At 36.1% G+C, this 18,462-nt stretch overlaps 1 protein-coding gene and 1 pseudogene across 1 annotated transcript; one reads left to right on the top strand and one right to left on the bottom strand.

Moving 5' to 3' along the window:
• Nucleotides 1–9,095: 9,095 nt before the first annotated feature.
• LOC109100098 (desumoylating isopeptidase 1-like) lies at nt 9,096–12,096 on the bottom strand. Its single transcript, XM_019113598.2, has 6 exons — nt 11,562–12,096; nt 11,391–11,412; nt 11,146–11,215; nt 10,902–11,011; nt 10,612–10,734; nt 9,096–10,510 (listed from the first exon to the last, which is right to left on the bottom strand). The coding sequence occupies exons 1-6, from the start codon at nt 11,647–11,649 to the stop codon at nt 10,420–10,422; spliced, it is 504 nt and encodes a 167-aa protein (XP_018969143.1). The 5' UTR covers nt 11,650–12,096; the 3' UTR covers nt 9,096–10,419.
• Nucleotides 12,097–12,296: 200 nt separating this feature from the next.
• On the top strand, nt 12,297–18,393 carry LOC109100101 (annotated as a pseudogene).
• The last annotated feature ends 69 nt before the right edge of the window (nt 18,394–18,462 follow it).

The following is an 18,462-nucleotide window of genomic DNA, read 5'->3' as shown; positions in this document are numbered from 1 at the left end:
TATTTAACAGAAGAAAGAAAATGATGAGGAATTGAAGCAATGCAGAAGTGGATGTATTGTTTGTATTGTTAAGTTTTTTTTATTAGCGTGATTTGTAAACAAGACAGCATTTCATTTTAAAGTTTTTGTTGTTACTTTTGTTGTAAAATGAAAATGTAAGGAAACATTTTATTTTAAGGTGACGTTATTACAATGTAATTACACAAATAAGTGCTGAGTCATATTAATTAACTACATGTTCTTCATGTACCAGGGTTAGTTGCTTGTAATTATGCATAATCCACTATTATTACTATAGATAGTCCATGTAATATGTCACCTTATGTAAATACATAAAAGTGGCGTAACTGCTAAGAACACAGCATTGTGATAATATTCAGGTGTTTGTTTATTTATATATTTTTTTGGGCCATACTTATGAGTCCCAAAGGGCATGACATTTTAGAAGGAAAGGTTTTGCTAAATCCCTTGAATAATTAAGCAAATTAGAACCCTACATTATCGTACTATTTTCTGCTTTAGATAAAAGAGCTTTGATAGTAGCCTATTTAATCACTGTTTTATATATGCTCATTAATAATAACATTTTTACCATCTTGGAGTGTGGTGATATGTACCCTTAAGGAATTCATATACTTTTTCTTATTATAATAAACCCATTAAGAGGACAAGAAGGTACAAAAATGTCCCTGTGAGGGTACTGCCCCAGTGAAAAGCTGTTGTACCCCTAAAGGTAAAATTACCTTTAAAAGTAGTGTACCATAAGTATAAAATGTGCTGAGCTCTATCAAGAATGCAGTCTCAATGACAAGTCAAGCAGTGGCAGCCCTGTAGATAATGTTTTACTAAATTAAAAGCAAAATACAGGACTATGCAATGTCATATAGATTAGACAAAGAGAATTTCCCTTTTTTCCCTACAGTCCCAGATAAACACAACATCCACTGCTTTTGGGCTAACTGCTAATGTACAGAAGTATTGACTATCAATCAGTGCTGCCACTGCAGAATGGTCTATATCCAAATGCAAGTTGTATCCCCAAACACACGCTGCACATGAACGTGAATCAGTGGGGCCATTGCTACTCTTCCATGCAGTACTGATGTTACAAAGGCAAAGAAGAAGAGGAAAAATAGAGACAAAGAGAGAAAGTTAGAAACAGAGAGAACAGAGACATGACTAAGTGAAAGATGACCTTAGTGTGCCCACACACAGTATCGGTGGTTGTTTGTCTTAGTGTACTTGCAGAGAGTATGTAGTTCTTCAGATGATAAGTTCTACCGAAATAAAAATCAAGTGCTACTGCAATGCCTAAAAGTCATTTATGTTTGGTATGAACATGAAAATGTTGGTATAGTGTAATACAGCTAAGTTAGATGTGTTTTGTAGTGTATTTTAATGCCTTTGTTCCAGAGAAAGAAAGAAAGAAAGAAAGAAAGAAAGAAAGAAAGAAAGAAAGAAAGAAAAATTTCTGTACAAACATTTTTGATGATTAAACCTGTCATATGCCCTTTCATGACTATAAAATCTCTGATGAATTGTGTGTATTTTAATGTCTCATAAACAATCAGGTCTGTTTGAGGTCTCTGTAGACTCTCTGTCAAACTTGACCTTTACCAAGTGAAAAGAGATGCAAATAGCCAGTCACTCCACTGTGCTGAGTTCTTTATTATTGTAAATTGGTTTAGAAGCACCTGGATCCATTGAGAAAACTTGCCACTCATATCAGAATTTCAATAATATGATTTACTCACTCTTTTTACTTACTCCTTGCAACTTCCTAGGTTTAGTTTCTTTTAACCTACACTTTGATGGGTGTAAAATCTTAGTATCGGTTCAAAAGCAGGATGATTATAGCAAACTATGGGATTAGTTTCACAATTGATGCACTTGCATCAGCAAGTTTATTTTAGCCTTGGCCTGAAAGCAGATAATGTTGAAAATTTCCAGTGGAATGAATATATGAAGACACGTGGGACTGCTATGCTAGAGGACTCTTCTTTTTTCCCTGCAGTTTGAGAACTAGATTTAAGCAGCACAAAGATTTTAAGGTGTTCACACTTTTAAAGGAAAATAAAGGAGTCATTTTTATCTCCCAGTCTGGAAAATGTACATCTTAAGCGCATTAGACAGAGGTGGTAGTGAATTTGATTGAATTGTCTATTTCGTCATCTCTCTAAATTCAGCTTTACACCGGCTCATCATTTCAGTGATGTGAGATCTTGAACTTTTCTCTCTCTCTCTCTCTTTTCTTTTTTTTCAACATTTTTTATCCTCTCTAACTCCCCAAACTTTCTTTTACTTCCTGATTCATTCATTCTTCCTGAAATAGAGAATTGTATTATTTATAAAAATAAAAATGTACATTTAAATAAATACATATTATTAATATTAATAATAATATAAAAGATAAATAAAAATGCAAAATTTGAGATGAAATTTGAATGAATAGCAACCATGGTAGTGATCATCTAATATTACTTCACATATAATTTTTCATTGTGCGAGCATCTGAAAAATGACACTGCAAAATGTATTACATTTAAAAATATTACTTTGTAACTATTATTAAAAATAAGTTTTAGTGTTGTTATTATTATGAATTTTTACTACTTTAATAAATACTTAAGTAAATATTTATGAAAATGTAAAATCAGATCTCTTGATTAATTGAAAATCTTTAAAAGTATTACATCAATCTTAGTGTTGATATTAATGTTGAATGAGTCAATGTAGTTTGGTCATTGTAGTACACACTTAAAGAATTAAGAGAGGTTCGACTCGAGTGGCCCATAAGGAAGACTGAGGTGGGTTTGAGAGTCTTAAAATTTATTTTTCCACAGATCTGTATTTTATTTTTTTAATAATTCTGACAAGTGCTTTAGCTCTGAATTTTCAGTATGAAGCATGAACAGCATGCATGTCTGATGTCTCTATATGACATACATATCTGTGTCCATGTTTATATCTGAAGGACATTTATCTTGGGTGGTAGAAGGATTAAGTACATTTTTGGATTTGTGAAGTCTGATGGAAAATTTGCTGAGGCATAAACTGCTCACTTTTCATAATCTTGATCTTAAAGTAATTTCTCTAATTATACACATGCAGTGATTTCAGATTTCAGTAAAGTGCAGCTGTATGTCTTCCCACTGCATGCACTGAATATCATCTAATAAATGAAATTTTGTAATTGGCAGATGGATTAGTTCATTTAAATTAGGAAAGGCTATTTTTGTTATATTGTCTGTGTTTTTGCGTTCCAGAAAACACTGATTGATTCGAAAATGAAGCACCAGTGTGTGTTGCTTTGAGACATGCAACATAAGATTTTGGATTTGTTTGAAACTATTTTTGATAGTGGAGCAAAAATAGAATAATAATGTGTAGAAACTGTTAGTTTCTCAATATTCTTGTCTATTCCCATTGTCTCTTCTGAACCTGTGAAAAGGTTTCTCTTCCTGATTCATCACCTAGAGGTTTGTTGCAGTGGTCTTTGGGGAAAGAAATGTGAGACATGAACTCTCTCAGGAGTACAAAAGTAACAGTAACTCCTTAAAGGGGTCATACGACCTTGCTAAAACGTCATATTCCCCTCCTTTCTGAAACGCGTCGATTTTTTAAAAACCTCATCGTTCTGAAAAGCGAGGTGTGCTCTGATTGGCCAGCTATCCAGTGCGTTGTGATTAGCCGAATACCTCAAGTGTGTGATGGAAATGTTACGCCTCTTACTTTACGGTGATGGCGTCTCCCGGCGCGACGAGACAAAAACAGTAATATCCATTATAAACGAGGCATTTGCTGAATCCAGTGGGGACATAATTACTGATTATAATGACTTATACTGTCTTTTTATGTGTTGCGTTGCATCGCGCCACATATACATAAAACCATGTCTGCATTTGTGATCGTAAAAAACGGCAAACAACTAACACTGCTCAAAACTCGCGTTTGACTAATCAGTGGCAAATTCTTTAAATATGAAAACGTACTTACAGGCTGTGGGTCAGCATTATTTGTCAGAACACCGGCATTGTAGGCTACTCTCCCAGGAAACAGCCCTTGTATGTGCTGCACACATCTGAATATTTGGGTTGACCTGTTCTGGAACAGTGTTGTAAATACAACTTAACCACTGATTTCTAGCTGTTTCCTCTTTTGGAAGACCAAACAAAGTAGTTTCACTTTCACAACGAAACACAGCATCTCCATGACATGGCGGTGGCAGCAACAATACTTTAGCGAGAATCAAAGTTACGCCTTCTTTCTTTCTGTGAACATTTGGGCGGTGTTATGCAAATCTTCCCACACAGTGACGTAGATATGTGGGGGCGTGTTTAAACGAGGTGTTAAGGAGGGTGTGGACGAGTCTTAACTTTTATAAAGAATGTCTCTTTGGGTTTGAGACTTTAGTCTTTGCAACTTTAGGGATCTTATCTATTCACAAACAGCTTGTAACACTCCAAAGAGAAAGGAAAACTTGAAATCGCATCATATGACCCCTTTAAAAATATCCCCACACTAAGTTAGGGGTTAGATACAATAAAATAAATAGTTTACCCAAAAATGAAAATTTTCTCAATCTCAGGCTATCCAAAATGTAGATGAGTTTGTTTGTTTGTTTATTGTTACAGATTTGAAGACATTTAGCATTCCATCACTTGCTCACCAATGAATCCTTTGTAGTGAATGTGCGCCGTCAGAATGACAGTTCAAACAGCTGATAAAAACATCATAATAATCTACAAGTAATCCACATGATTCCAGCCCATCAATAAACATCTTGTGAAGTGAAAAGCTGCATGTTTGTAACAAACAAATCCATCAAGACATTTTTTTTTCAACTTCAAACCATTTCTGCCAGCTAAAACACGTGTCCTCTATCTATAATATTGTTTTCTCCAGTGAAAAAGTTCTGGTCTGAATCAGGAGAGAAATATGCACAGATCAATTACCAGATTTTAATGTGAGAGGGAGTTTTTCACTAGGGAAAGTTGTTTTATGGATTATTGAAATGACGTTTTAAAGTTAAAATGCCTTTATTATGGATTTGTTTCTTATAAACAGAGCTTTTCACTTTATGAGTTGTTATTTGATGGACTGCAAGGAGTTATGTGGATTACTTGTGGATTTTTGTAATGTTTATATCAGCTGTTTGGACTCCCATTCTGACGGCACCCATTCACTGCAGTGGATCCAATGATGAGCAAGTGATGTAATGCTAAATTTCTCCAAATTTGTTTCCATGAATTAATAAGCTCATCTACATCTTGGATGGCCTGAGGGTAAGTAAATTTTCAGAAAATGTTATTTTTTGTGTGAACTATTCTTTTGAGATCGATATACCTCATATGCGTAGAGTACAATGTCGTATTACTAGCCATGCTGTTGGGGACCATGAAGAGTGAAATGAAATTCTGATTTAGAAAGGGAGAGCTGAGAGCCATCCCCCTAGCACAGCTCTGTTCCCCCTTCAGTCTCGTTCAGAGAAAAAGTGCTATGAATTATGAAAATGGTAGAAAGCTCTTGATTAACTCATTCTTTAGAAAATTCAGATGATAACATACAGTTAACTGTCTTACAGTGCATGAAATAGTAAAACAGCTAATGAGCTATGAAATCATTTGGGGGAAAAAACTATTCTACATAACTCATTGACGTGTGATGTGTATGGCAAGACCTATAGGCCCTATAGTATAGGGTCAAAATTGTAACTATTAGATATCACCATATTTTCCAAGTTTATTAATGACAGAACTTTCAGGCAATTTTTTTTTTTGACAAAAGTTTTCTTTAATGCTATGTTCAAATATGAAAACAATCATTTTCACCATATTTAGGAATAATGTGTATATAAATATATAAATCAGACTTATAATGTATTAGAAATTATACATTAACAAAACATGAAAAAAGACAAGCTATGGAAGCAAAATAGCCCAAAATCTCAAAATTGACCAGTGCCTGGAAAAACAATGGTTTTGCCAGTAGTGTTGTGGCCAGTTGTGCCATCATTCCATTTACATACTAAAGACTTTCATTTTTGTACTCCAGTAAAACATCCCTAAATCTCTGAAAACCTTGTGATTTAAAGCATTAGTTCACTTATTTCCTGCTAATTTACTCACCCCCATGTCATCTAAGATGTTTACTTCTTTCTTTCTCCAGTCGAAAAGAAATTAAAGGGTTAGTTCACCCAAAAATAAAAATTAGGCTGTGTTTTACTCACCCCCGAGGCATCTTAGGTGTATATGACTTTCTTCTTTCAGACAAATCCAGTCAGAGTTGTATTAAAAACTGTCTTTGATATTTCAAGCTCGCAACAGTGAGTGCAAGCTAAGTGATAATTACGTTTTGAATATGGATATTTTTCTTACAAAAACGCATCGATTTACTACAGGAGGCCTTTGTTCACCCCCCGGAGCCGTGTGAGACACTTTTTTTTACGGAAGGTTGCTTTTTATTTTACGTCTTTTGAACTGAAGCAATGCAACACCCGCTGACTGCAATGATAGAGCTGGAAAGAACAAAGACAATTTTTAATATAACTCTGACTGGATTCGTCTGAAAGAAGAAAGTCATGTACACCTAGGATGCCTCGGGGTGAGTAATACACAGTCTAATTTTCATTTTTGGGTGAACTAACCCTTTAAGGTTTTTGATGAAAACATTCCAGGATTATTCTCCTTATAATGGACTTCAGTGGCTACCAAACGATTGAAGGTCAAAATTACAGTTTTAGTGCAGCGTCAAAGGGCTCTACACGATACCAGACAAAGAATAAGTGTCTTATCTAGAGAAACGATCTGTAATTTTCTAAAAAAATTAATTCCATGCTGGTCCAAGCTGGTTTATGCTGGTGTAGTGCAGGTCTAGGTGGTGGACCAGCACATTCATGCTGTTTTCAAGCAAAATGGAGCTGCTGAAGTTGGTTCACAAGCATGGTCTCGCAGTGTTGAGTGTGACTGTGAGTAGGCCAGCTGTTTGTATGCAAGCATTGTTTTTGCTTGCATATTTCTATATTTATATTTATATATCTATATCTATATTTATATTTCTAAATCTGTATTTAACAGATTAATGACGTAAAGGAAAACTGCATTTAGATGTTTTATATGATTATAACTGTAATTTGCTCCCTCTGTTCAAAGTATAGAACTGAAAATTTTAATCGTTTAAGTTATGATTATGTTATTAATCAATGATGTCCAAAGTTTTGATTCAAGTTTTGAACTGGTAAAATGCTTCAAAGCATCAAATTATTTGTCTCCTGTTTTGAAAGATGTTCACAAATCAGTTAAAAATAGCTTGTGTTCATTGCAAAACAAAAACATTTAGAGATATGAAAACCAAGGGAAAAAATGCCTAATAAAAGCATAATCATAAGCAATGCGTTCAATAACAGGGGTTATGAGAACAGCTCTTTTAATCATACAGTTAATAACAACTTGATAATGAAAGTTCAAAATTGAACGTTAATACTCATTTTGGAACTCACATGTGTGTCAGGCACTAATTCCAAAAAGTGTGTACATAGTAAAATTCAAGTGTCATTGCAGTCAGAAACATGAAATATTGTTGACAATAGTGATATCATGCACTTTCAACAATTGCTGAAAGAGAATTAATTTAACCAAACTCAATGTCCAAGTGTCCAGTAAAGCCAAACTGGCAGGAACAGAGCAGGATCCAAATGCAGAAGGTTTATCAAAGAAAAAGGTAAAAGATACCATAAAAACAAGGAACATAAATAACAAAACTAAGCATACCAACACTACAGCAATACATTGACAAGACCTAACAAAGAGCATAGGAAACACTGGAGTTTATATAGACTAACAAGACACAATCAGGGAAATAATCAACAAAAAAACTACAAAGGGACTACAGAATGCTGTACAGGAAACAGGAACAGAGCATAACCTAAAAGTCCTAATAACAAAAACACAAGGTATAAAAAAAAATAACATTATGTCTGTATAATGCACTAAAATCAATTCCAGCCTCACCTGCCTAATTCACACAACCGACATGCAACTATATTAAAAAAACACTTTCTTGCACAACGGATTACTTCTTCAATGTAAACCACAGTCAGAGCTGCAAACATCAACAGTCAGATTATGTTTAATTCCTTCAACATTTTACGGATTATGTTTGCAGCTAAATTTTATGTTTTATATATGTATTTTTGTATGCTCTTTAAGACATGCATGCTCTAAAATGTCATGGTGTCCCTCTCTCGCTCCCCTTTGCCCTTTTTATCTGCTCGTGACAGTAATATTGGATGAGAGGATCACACCCTGAAAAGCTGTAGTGGTTAATTAGTTGCATAGCCCATGAAATCATATAAATGTCAGGGATTGTGTGAGTGGACAGCTACCAAAAGGAAACCGCCATGTGAATGGCAACCAATAAATGATATAAAAATGAGAGTCAGTATCTGATTTGGTGGATTTACAAGCCTCAAATTCATAACAAAAAAGCTGGAAAACTTTAAATCATTTTGTGGATTATATGCGGATATAGAGTACAAATAAAAAGAAAGCTCTCCTTTTTTGTCTTTAGTTAACCTGTCATAAGCATATTTTCACTATGTATAAAGAACCACTAAGAAGAAGCTGTGAGCAGGACGATGCAATTCATACACAACTTTAAAAGTACAGACTGTTGCACTTGTACGTGTTTCTGCGTGTAAACTGTGAATTTATGGAAGACTTTTTTAGGAGTGATAATGTTGGCTTTGGAATTACTCATTTATTGTAGAATATTCTGAAACATTACGGAAACAAAGCTTAAGTTTGTTAAATGTTTTTATAATTCAAATCAATCATCCAGACTACATTTAGATGTAAAACATACAATATGCATACATTGAAAAAAAAAAAATCAGTTTGCCAAAGCAACATGTACTAAAGAAGTAAATCTTTACAAAAATATTACAAATTATAAAAATATGTAACAAAATTACTAAAATGTTTAAATGAAAACTAATTAAAATATTAATAAAAATTAAAATAGAATCTCAATGATGCTAAAATAACACTGTTACTAAAGCCATGAAACCTGACAATCAAGAACAAAACCACCACATCTTTATACTTTCATAATGTCTTTATTTGTTTAGAGCTGAATAATATACAAACATGAATAAGTTTTATTTGAGGCAGAAAATTAAGACAGTAGCACAGAAAAATCAGGCAGCATAACCTGAACATAAAATAATTTGAACTGTGAGATTATTACTAGGAATGTTTATCATATATAAAATCTCAAGTTTTTATAAATTGGTTAAAAATCAATCACATTAATATATCTCATTGCTAATGCGTTTGTTAGGATAACACTGGTCCTATGGACTTTAGAGATTTTAGACCATTTACCATCAGACCACTGAGTTATGAATTCTATACTGCTTGTTAAATAATTACTATTAATGGTCTTTTGTCACTAAAGCCACATTTCCACTATACTGCTATCTTCCCTATTTATAATACTATTTGCAACCAGAATAACAAATAAAAAAGCAAATGGACAAGAGTCAAAAGACTTGAAAAATACAACAACTTTCCTATTGGCTCCTGCTAATTTTTATAAAACATTCATTAGCTTCATCTGTGTGACACTGTTACTGTGCTTCCTGTAATCTCACTGATCCCCTTTAATCCTCTTTAATCTATATTCATGGCACTCTAGGACTGATGTAAATGGTAAAGGTAAGGTTTAGATAACAACTTACAACACAGAAAGAGTCAATAATCAGTACCAAGAGAGTGACTGATTAAAGAAAGAGCGACTGAGTTAAACATCTAAACATGAGTACAGCACTTTATAAGCACAGTAAACAGTAAAAGTGCATGAATTGTCTAATTAATTTACACATAAATAAGGGACTCTAAATTACACTATTCTGATCAGTATAAATCACCATAGCATATTTTTACAAATAGCAACCTAATTCTCATCCTCTATTCCTCTTAAAGCATCTGAAGAAACAGATCATGTTGAGGTAGAACAGAGACACCTAGGGGAATCCTGATACAATTTGCTTTGGTACATTACATCTGTTTAAAAAGTTTGCCGTATTTTTAAAGATTACTGCAAACCATTCCCTAGTAAAAATGATTCTACTATGTAGTTTATTGATATTTTAGGTTTGGTTTACTTGGCAAAATTATTACTATAATTATTATTATAGCCAACACTTTGTTGCCGCTCGTAGTTTGTAACAGTGGAACTGCAAATCCTGTACTGAAAAGGTCAACTATACAGACTGATCTGTCTGTTCACACTGCAGATCACTGAAGGAAAGCTATTTTATATAAACACAATGGGACAAACTTACATAAAGTATTATTATAAGTCTGAGACACAAGCTTCCTGACTGTTGTAATAATACATTTTTAGATGCAGCCACATCTACAACTGGCCATATCTATTCATGGTATTGTCCCCTGATGGAGTGATGGTGACTGAATCGAGAAAAGGACGGAGTGCATGTCCAAAAGGTCTATGGAGAAGGAAAAGTGTAATTCGATCCAGTTATTACTAATACTACCACTAGTGTCAACAATGACATATTTAATTGTAAAGTTATAAAATCAAACTTACGTAGCGAGCACCTCAGATGGGAGTTCGGTGATGTAAGAGGGAATCTTAGTTCCTGTTATAAACTGTGAAACCTCAGAGCTGAAGGTGTTGCAGTTGTGTTCAAAAAGGTGGTATTTTTCAGGTCTGTAGAAAAAAGGAGGAAGCACAGGTTTTCACATGCAGATTGTCGTGTTTGTGCCATTTCTGTGCAAAAGAGATTTCCTAAACACATATGCCATTCTTTGTCTCTGCATAAAAAATAGGAAAACATGCAATTTCCTGTTAAATGCAAAAAATGAAGATATACTGACCTGTAAGTAGACTCCCTGAGCGAAGACAGATATTCCTGAAAAAGGTCCCGGGGAACTTCTGTGTTTCCAAGGTCCACTATGGAATCAGGCATACCTAGAATAGTACCACCCTGAAACGTGACATTATATCATGATTATGATGGGTTACAGTCATTAAGCCCTATTTGATATCTCTAACATACCTTTTATTTTTCAGATATCTTTAGAAACAAATGCTTCATAAACATGCATGATCATCTCTTACCGGAAAGCAGCTTATTATGCCTCTTCCTCCAAAGAAAAACTCTTCCCCATAAACCACTACAGAGGTGTGCCTTCATTAAGTAATCCAAGAATAATGCATTAAAATAAAGACATGTTAAATTCAAATCTTTATTAAAATTAAACAAATGCAAAATATAAACATTTTCACTAGTGGACTCTACTGTATACTGTACACTGCCTGATAATAAATTACAAGGTTTCCAAAAAAGTAAAATACATACTCACCATATTCCCTCGACTTGCTTTCCTGTCAATTTAGATAAAGAACTGCAATCAGACATTTTTTTTTTGTCAAGAAAAAAAAAAAAAAAAAAAAAACTCGTCAACAGTGAAACACACATCTCTATTCTAGAAGCATCACTAACTTCCCTTAACAACTTCAGCTGCAGAACTCACCTAACATCATGGGACTCAGCTGCCGTGCCAGTCCTTTTGACACGTCATAAATGTACAACTTAACGTCGTAAGAACTTCCGTCAGCCATCGCCACGGCTTTAACAAACGTGTGTTCACAAACAAATACGCAGCTCTAGAGCTAGCAATCTGACACTTAGCTTGAGTCTCTCGCTCTGACTGAACTCGAAAACCCGGACTTCAGTGTTTTGCTGGTTCACATTTACAGCATCGCATTAAACATTCACACAAGGAACGCATTCGTTGTAGGTTTAAATTATTTTAAGAAAATAATGAACCACGGATTGTTGACAAATCAAACGCAGCGTTCACGTCCGCCTTGTCGCAGTGACTCAAAATATTTCGATACCGGTTATGACAAATGTACTTATTTATCTGGGACCCGACCAATGGCAGCACAGATACATCTGTAATAACCCCCAAAACGCTAGATGGTGATGTAGCCATATCGGTCAAATCTTGACTCAGAATGCTCACACATTACAAGTCGGGCAAGTTTTCGGTTCACTCGAGAATCGCTGTGAACCAGTTCGATTCGTGGATAAATTGTTCATATCTCTTTTGGGAACCGAGTCAATCAAATAAAAGTTCCGAGTGAAATGAAAGATTTGTGCACGGCCACTTTAATGTTTAATGGTAAATATTATTTACAAATGGTAAACAGTTATTATTATGTTAAACTTAACGCGGCTCAGGGCTCACCGAAGCGTTTGTTTACTTCCTCCTGCATGATAAAGCAGTCACTCCGCTTGTGCCTCGTCATTGGTTCTTGCCTTTTCAATAGTCGTCTCTGATTCGCTAATGGAGCTGTCACTCAAATTGTGGCGCACTGACGGGATACACGCATACGCGGTTGTATAGGGATACAAAGTTCTCTTGCTGAAAAGAGAAAAGTGCCCCATCTTAAATTTAAGAAAATTTGCTTTGTTTTTCCCCAGCTTTAATTGCAAACAACCCTGAAACGGTTCTTAGAGAAAGCGAAGAGTAATGGCGGAGTGGGGAGAGTACTATCAAAAAGAAGACGATGAGGTTGAGGAGGACGAAGAGGATTCTGGAGGTTAGCACAGCTTTGTACTCAATTTAACTTACTTATGTTAAATTAAGATTAAATTAAATATAAATTCCTAATTACTTTTAAATTCATAGGTGATTACAAAATCAGTGGCCGTGACAGTCTGGTGTTTTTGAGATGTTCATCAAGGGTGAGGATGGAGAGCCATCAAATTTTGACATGACTATGCAGGTGAGTCAAATTGTAACATTTTATTCATTCATTCATTATGTTTTATTTTCACAATATATTGTGTTTTTCTCTTGTGCAAGTCTTGTAGGCATTATTCTCCCTTGTATCTAGTGTGTCCGTAGTGTGTACACTAGTAAGATCATAAGCAGTGACAAAGCCCTGGTCGCTTTGGTGTTCTATGGTACTGAGCAGAGCAAGAACCCAAGAAACTCCTTCAAGCATGTCTACGTCTACCACGACTTGGATTCACCTGGTGGGTAACTAACTCTTTGTGCTTTTCAGATTGCATATATGATGGTGAAGTTATCTCATGTACTGATTCCCTTTTCAGGAGCCAAGCGTTTACAGGATATTGATAAACAGGGTGAGAAAGGAGCTCAACTGGCTGAAAAGACCATGGGCAGTGGGGAAACTACCCTTGGAGAGGCTCTGTGGTGCTGCTCCAACCTTTATAGTGACATCAAGTTGCAACTGTCACACAAGCGCCTGATGATCTTCACTTGCAAGGATGACCCTCACGGAGGAGACAGTGCTAAAGACAGACACGCTTGTACAAAGGCTGCTGACCTTAAAGAGACAGGTAGGCTGAATGGTAGGGAAAAATGACACACTGCTGGTTGATGGACAATTTATAACTTAGGTTCGTTTTTTCCTTAGGTGTGGTCATAGACTTGATGCACCTTACAAAGCCAGAAGGTTTTGATGTCTCCCTGTTCTTCTGTGACATTGTAAGCCCTCCAGAAGATGAAAGCGAGCTTGGCCTCCAGACTGAGCCCTCCAGGAAACTCGAGGACTTGCAGAAGAGGGTTAGAGCTAAAGAGTTAAAGAAAAGAGCTCAAAGCAGGTAAATGCACCGCACATGTCAAACCATTTACCAAATTGCTTGTCCTATGTAGGGTCACGGGGATGCTGGATGTATACAGCAGGAAATATTTTTCTGTACTGCTTGTAATTGGATTTTAAAGGACTAGTTTACTTCCAGAAAACATTCCAGGATTTTTCTCCATATAATGGACTTCAATTAGAACCAACCGGTTGGAGGTTCAAATTGCAAATGTCTACACCTTATGCGACAGTAGTCATTCCACGCCGCAACAGCTAGGCTGTCTACACTGGACGTGACAAAGTGACTGTTGTAAATAATTAGAATTTTGTGTCAAAACGTCATAAATAGAAGAAGCCATCAGTTTACTGTCTGGGATTTGTCATGTCACGCCACACCACACCACGCCACATCCAGTGTAGACAGCATCACTGATTATAATGGGTTCTATAGTATTTTGTCGGTCGCAGTGTAGACACGGTGTCAGCTCATTCAACAGTATTTGTAGCAAAGTTGTTTTACAAAATACTTTTTGGACTGGATCCAAAAGCAACAATGTGAACACAAAGTATCAGAAGTAGTAACAATCTGTATATAAATGTGTATGTGACACATAAAAATCTTGAATTAGAGAAGAAATGTTGTTGCCAAAGTTAATGTTTTTGATGAAAGATTATGGGGCCATTTTTTTTTCCAAAAATGATAATTTTAAATAATTTGGTATCATTTATAATAAACACTGAATTATTCTGTAAAAGGTTTTTTTTTTTTTTTTTTTTTTTTTTTTTTTTTTTTTTGTATGGCTTTAAAAATTTGCTTGTGCTGGTAATAAATTCTTTGCCAATACAGAATGACATCTGCCGATACCGGTGGTTTAGTTTTGTTAAGGGAAAAACAACCAACTAATGCTGTGAACTATACAGGGAGTGTCTAATTTTGTACATTATTATAATATTAGAGTTTAAAATAACAGAACCTTTATAGACGGTTTCAACGGCAACAACATAAACAAACGTTACTGCGCATGTGTGCTTTTGTGGCCCTAACTTAATTTACGGTAGACTTCCTAATAGAATCAGTAACAACAGCTAAGTAGTCCCTCTAGAGTAGATTATTTATCATACTCTTTATACGTTAACACTGGAATTCCTCAAGGCCCTGTTTTGGGCCCTCTTTGATTTATAATTTAATTATTACGTCTTGGTTATATATTTTTTTTTTAGAAAATATGGCATTAGTTTTAATTTCTACGCGGACGACACCCAGCTCTTATTTTTCCTCCAAGCCAAATTCTACTCTTCTTTCTTCCTCTCTCTTAGATTATCTAGAAGAGATTAAATACTGGTTTTCAGCAAAGACTGTATAAAAACATGGACGTAGTGTCCGTGACGTCACCCGTAGATTCCTGAAGAGCATTTTTGAAGCGTAAAGTGGGCGGAACGGGCCGTCACCATCTTGGCAGCGCGTCACCGCGCGTCTTTGACAGAAAATCGAAAATGGGCAAAAAGGCGGGAGCTGTTTGCTGAAGCCACGCCCACTTAGCATGATGGCAGTGTCAGCAGCGGCAATCCACCTGTCACTCAAGTGGCCACGCCCGGGGAAGTCGTGGCCTAGTGGTTAGAGAGTTTGACTCCTACCCCTAAGGTTGTGGGTTTGAGTCTCGGGCCGGCAGTACCATGACTGAGGTGCCCTTGAGCAAGGCACCAAACCCCCAACTGCTCCCAGGGCGCCGCAGCATAAATGGCTGCCCACTGCTCCGGGTGTGTGTTCATGGTGTGTGTGTGTGTGTGTGTGTGTTCACTGCTGTGTGTGTGCACTTTGGATGGGTTAAATGCAGAGCACGAATTCTGAGTATGGGTCACCATACTTGTCTGTATGTCATGTCACTTTCACTTTTTTTTTTCCACTTAATTATGCAGAACTTTAAGGCTTAATATAATTTAAACGGATTAGTTATAAAAGAAAATCACCCCCCTCACAGTTGTCATGAAGGGCAAAATTAGCTATATAGACCAAAATACATTTTTTACCAGGCTGTAAACATGTTTTTTTTCTGCTGTAAAGCTGGCCATTTTAACATGGGGAGTCTATGGGATTGACTCCCTTTTGGAGCCAGCCTCAAGCGGCCAGTCGATGAATTGCAGTTTTAGTCACTTCCTTGTTGGCTTCATGAGAGAGAGCGGGAGGTTGCCGCTTGGTTTTCATGCAACTTTCTCAAGCTGCATATTGATAAAACAGAGGTTCTTCTTGTTGGCACTAAATCTAATTTGTCAAAATTCAATAGCTTTTCACTCTCCATTGATGATTATATGGCGTGGTATATGTTGGCGTGTATGTGTTGGCCAGGACTGCCTACAAACCTCTTGCCGTCAGACTTTACAGAGATACTAATGAACCAGTGCGCACTAAAACCCGTTACTTCCATGCCCATAATGAGGGCACATTTTTGCCAAACAATATGAAGAGGGCACAGGTAAGGCACTAGATGTCACCTCACATCAAAACCAAAACTATCACAAAGCTATACTGTAATTTGCTGTTTGTGTCCCTTTTATCCAAAAGTTAACACATTTTCTTAACATACTAAATTTACTACTTACTATGGGTTTATGGGAAGAAACAGATTGTGATGGAGGATGAGGTGGATGAGATTAAGAAGTTTGATGATCCAGGTTTGGTTCTGATGGGGTTTAAGTCCATGGAGCGCCTCAAACTGCACCATCATATACGGCCCGCTCTCTTCATATACCCTGAGGAAGAGCAGATATCAGGCAGGTCTTCATTTGTTGATGTCCTGCACCTCTTTCAGTTCAATCCAAGTGTTTTCGTAACTGATTATTTTCACCTTTTTGAAAGCTGAAATATATATGAAATTGTGGGATCCTGTATTTTAGGCTTCCATGTGATATTCCTTCCCTTTGCTGATGACATACACACAGTGGATGCTCATGTGGGTCCCACAGCCTCTGATGAGCAGGTGGACAAGATGAAAGAGATTGTGCACAAGCTCCCGTTTAAATACAGGTGTGTGTTTGTTTGTTTTTTGTTTTTTTGCCGGTTTTGCACAATGCATTCTTCAATCATGGGTTTTTAGTTGATTTGTACTGCAAATCTTATGTTTTCACAGGAGTGATGCATTTGAAAACCCTATGCTACAACAGCACTACAGAAACCTGGAGGCTTTGGCTCTGGATATGCTTGCACCTGAGCCCATTGAGGATTTAACAAGTATTCCTTATGTTCTTAAATGTTTTTTAATTTTTTTTATTCTATTACTGTCTCACACTCTATATGCTCCCTCAGTGCCCAAGGTACAAATGATGGATGATCGTCTTGGCCCACTGGTTCAAGAGTTCAAAGATTTAGTCTATCCTCCTGATTATAACCCAGAAGGGTAGCTTGCGGCTAAATGCAAACCTGGTGAGATTTCAGATGATATTGTATTAATATAAAGCATGAATCAGGGATGTAATTTTTGATTTAAGCTGATTAAAAAAAAAAAAAAGATTTGGAAAAAAACGGAAACTAGAAAGTATGACCCATGTGAATTGCTTAAATCGGATTTAAAAAAAAAAACCACTACGTTTTCAAATACATTTATTTCTTGTATGGATAGTTCCCGACAGAACTGCATGAGCTAGCAGTGCCATCGAACTGCTCTGTGCAAATCGCCCTTCGAATCTAACTGTCCACAATTAACAAATCAGTGTTGTACAAGCTGTTCAAGTCATGCTGCGACATCTGGCCACTGCATGTCTCAAAATGAAGCATGGCAATGTGTTCATTTACAAGCAAGCAGCCCATGATCTCTGAGAGGTTCCACATGAATTCCATCTCTGCAAGGGCTGGACCGCTTATAATGTGTATTTGAAATCTCAGCACGTGCCAAGCATATTCCCAAATTTGTTATGAGAATCATTTGTAAATCTGTCAATAAAAAAGAAGCTGTAGGGTCTCTGTACTGTTATGTAAAATAAAAAATGATCAAATATGAAATACTCATATAATGATACTTGCTTATTTTACAGTACAATAGTATTAATTTGGTAGTAATGTAAGCACTGGAAATTACTTCCATAGATTGGCTGTCCTGTTTTAGTAACAGTGCCACTACATTCAGAAATGTTGGCACTTGGCAGTAACATAATCTTGACTTAAATTGTCTCTTCCTTTTGCCCAGCTGAATCTGGTAGTGGTGGAGCTGAAAAAAAGCCGAAAGTTGAGATGTCAGAGGAAGAGCTGAAAAACCATGTGGAAAAGGGCACCTTGGGAAAATTGACAGTGCCTGTGCTAAAAGATGCTTGCAGGCAGTTTGGTATACGTACAACAGGAACCAAGAAACAGGAGCTCATAGATGCCCTGACCATGCAGTTCTCCAAGTAAAGGCCCAAAGTCCTTGAGAACCTTGACACCTTGATTACATACTTGTTCATAGAATAAATACAGAAAGATTTGTATTTCTGCACATTCTAATTGAAAATTCCGTTCAGCATTGTGACTGTTGTCATAATGGATGTAAAAAAAAAAAGCTTGAATTTTGTAGTTTAATAATCTTTCAGCAACTTTAAACCTATTTTAAATCAATTCCACTGATCTTACTTCAAAATAATCAGTGTAGAACTTGTGGAAAGAAAAATACAGATTCCATCTCCAGCCTAGGTATGAGAAAATATCTGATGCTTATTATTTTGTTATACAACTAATAAACAGTTTACTAGTTTGTGGGTCTCCAGGACTCCTGGAATGAAGTAATCAGGCATTGTCATTTGTTTTCTCATTAGCACGAAACGAAAACAAACAGAAGAACGGCTACTCAT

The sequence above is a fragment of the Cyprinus carpio genome, chromosome A12 (assembly GCF_018340385.1).
Source record: "Cyprinus carpio isolate SPL01 chromosome A12, ASM1834038v1, whole genome shotgun sequence".
NCBI classification, from domain to species: domain Eukaryota; kingdom Metazoa; phylum Chordata; class Actinopteri; order Cypriniformes; family Cyprinidae; genus Cyprinus; species Cyprinus carpio.
The sequence above is the reverse complement of the archived record's forward strand: the minus strand, read 5'-3'. Positions and strand labels throughout refer to the sequence as shown.

Coding starts and splice junctions, on each gene's coding strand:
- LOC109100098 (XM_019113598.2), bottom strand. CDS start 11,649: ATGGCTGACGGAAGTTCTTACGACGTTAAGTTGTACATTTATGACGTG. Junction 11,216..11,390: donor AAGCAAGTCGAGGGAATATG/GTGAGTATGTAT, acceptor TACTTAATGAAG/GCACACCTCTGTAGTGGTTT. Junction 11,012..11,145: donor GCATAATAAGCTGCTTTCCG/GTAAGAGATGAT, acceptor GTCACGTTTCAG/GGTGGTACTATTCTAGGTAT.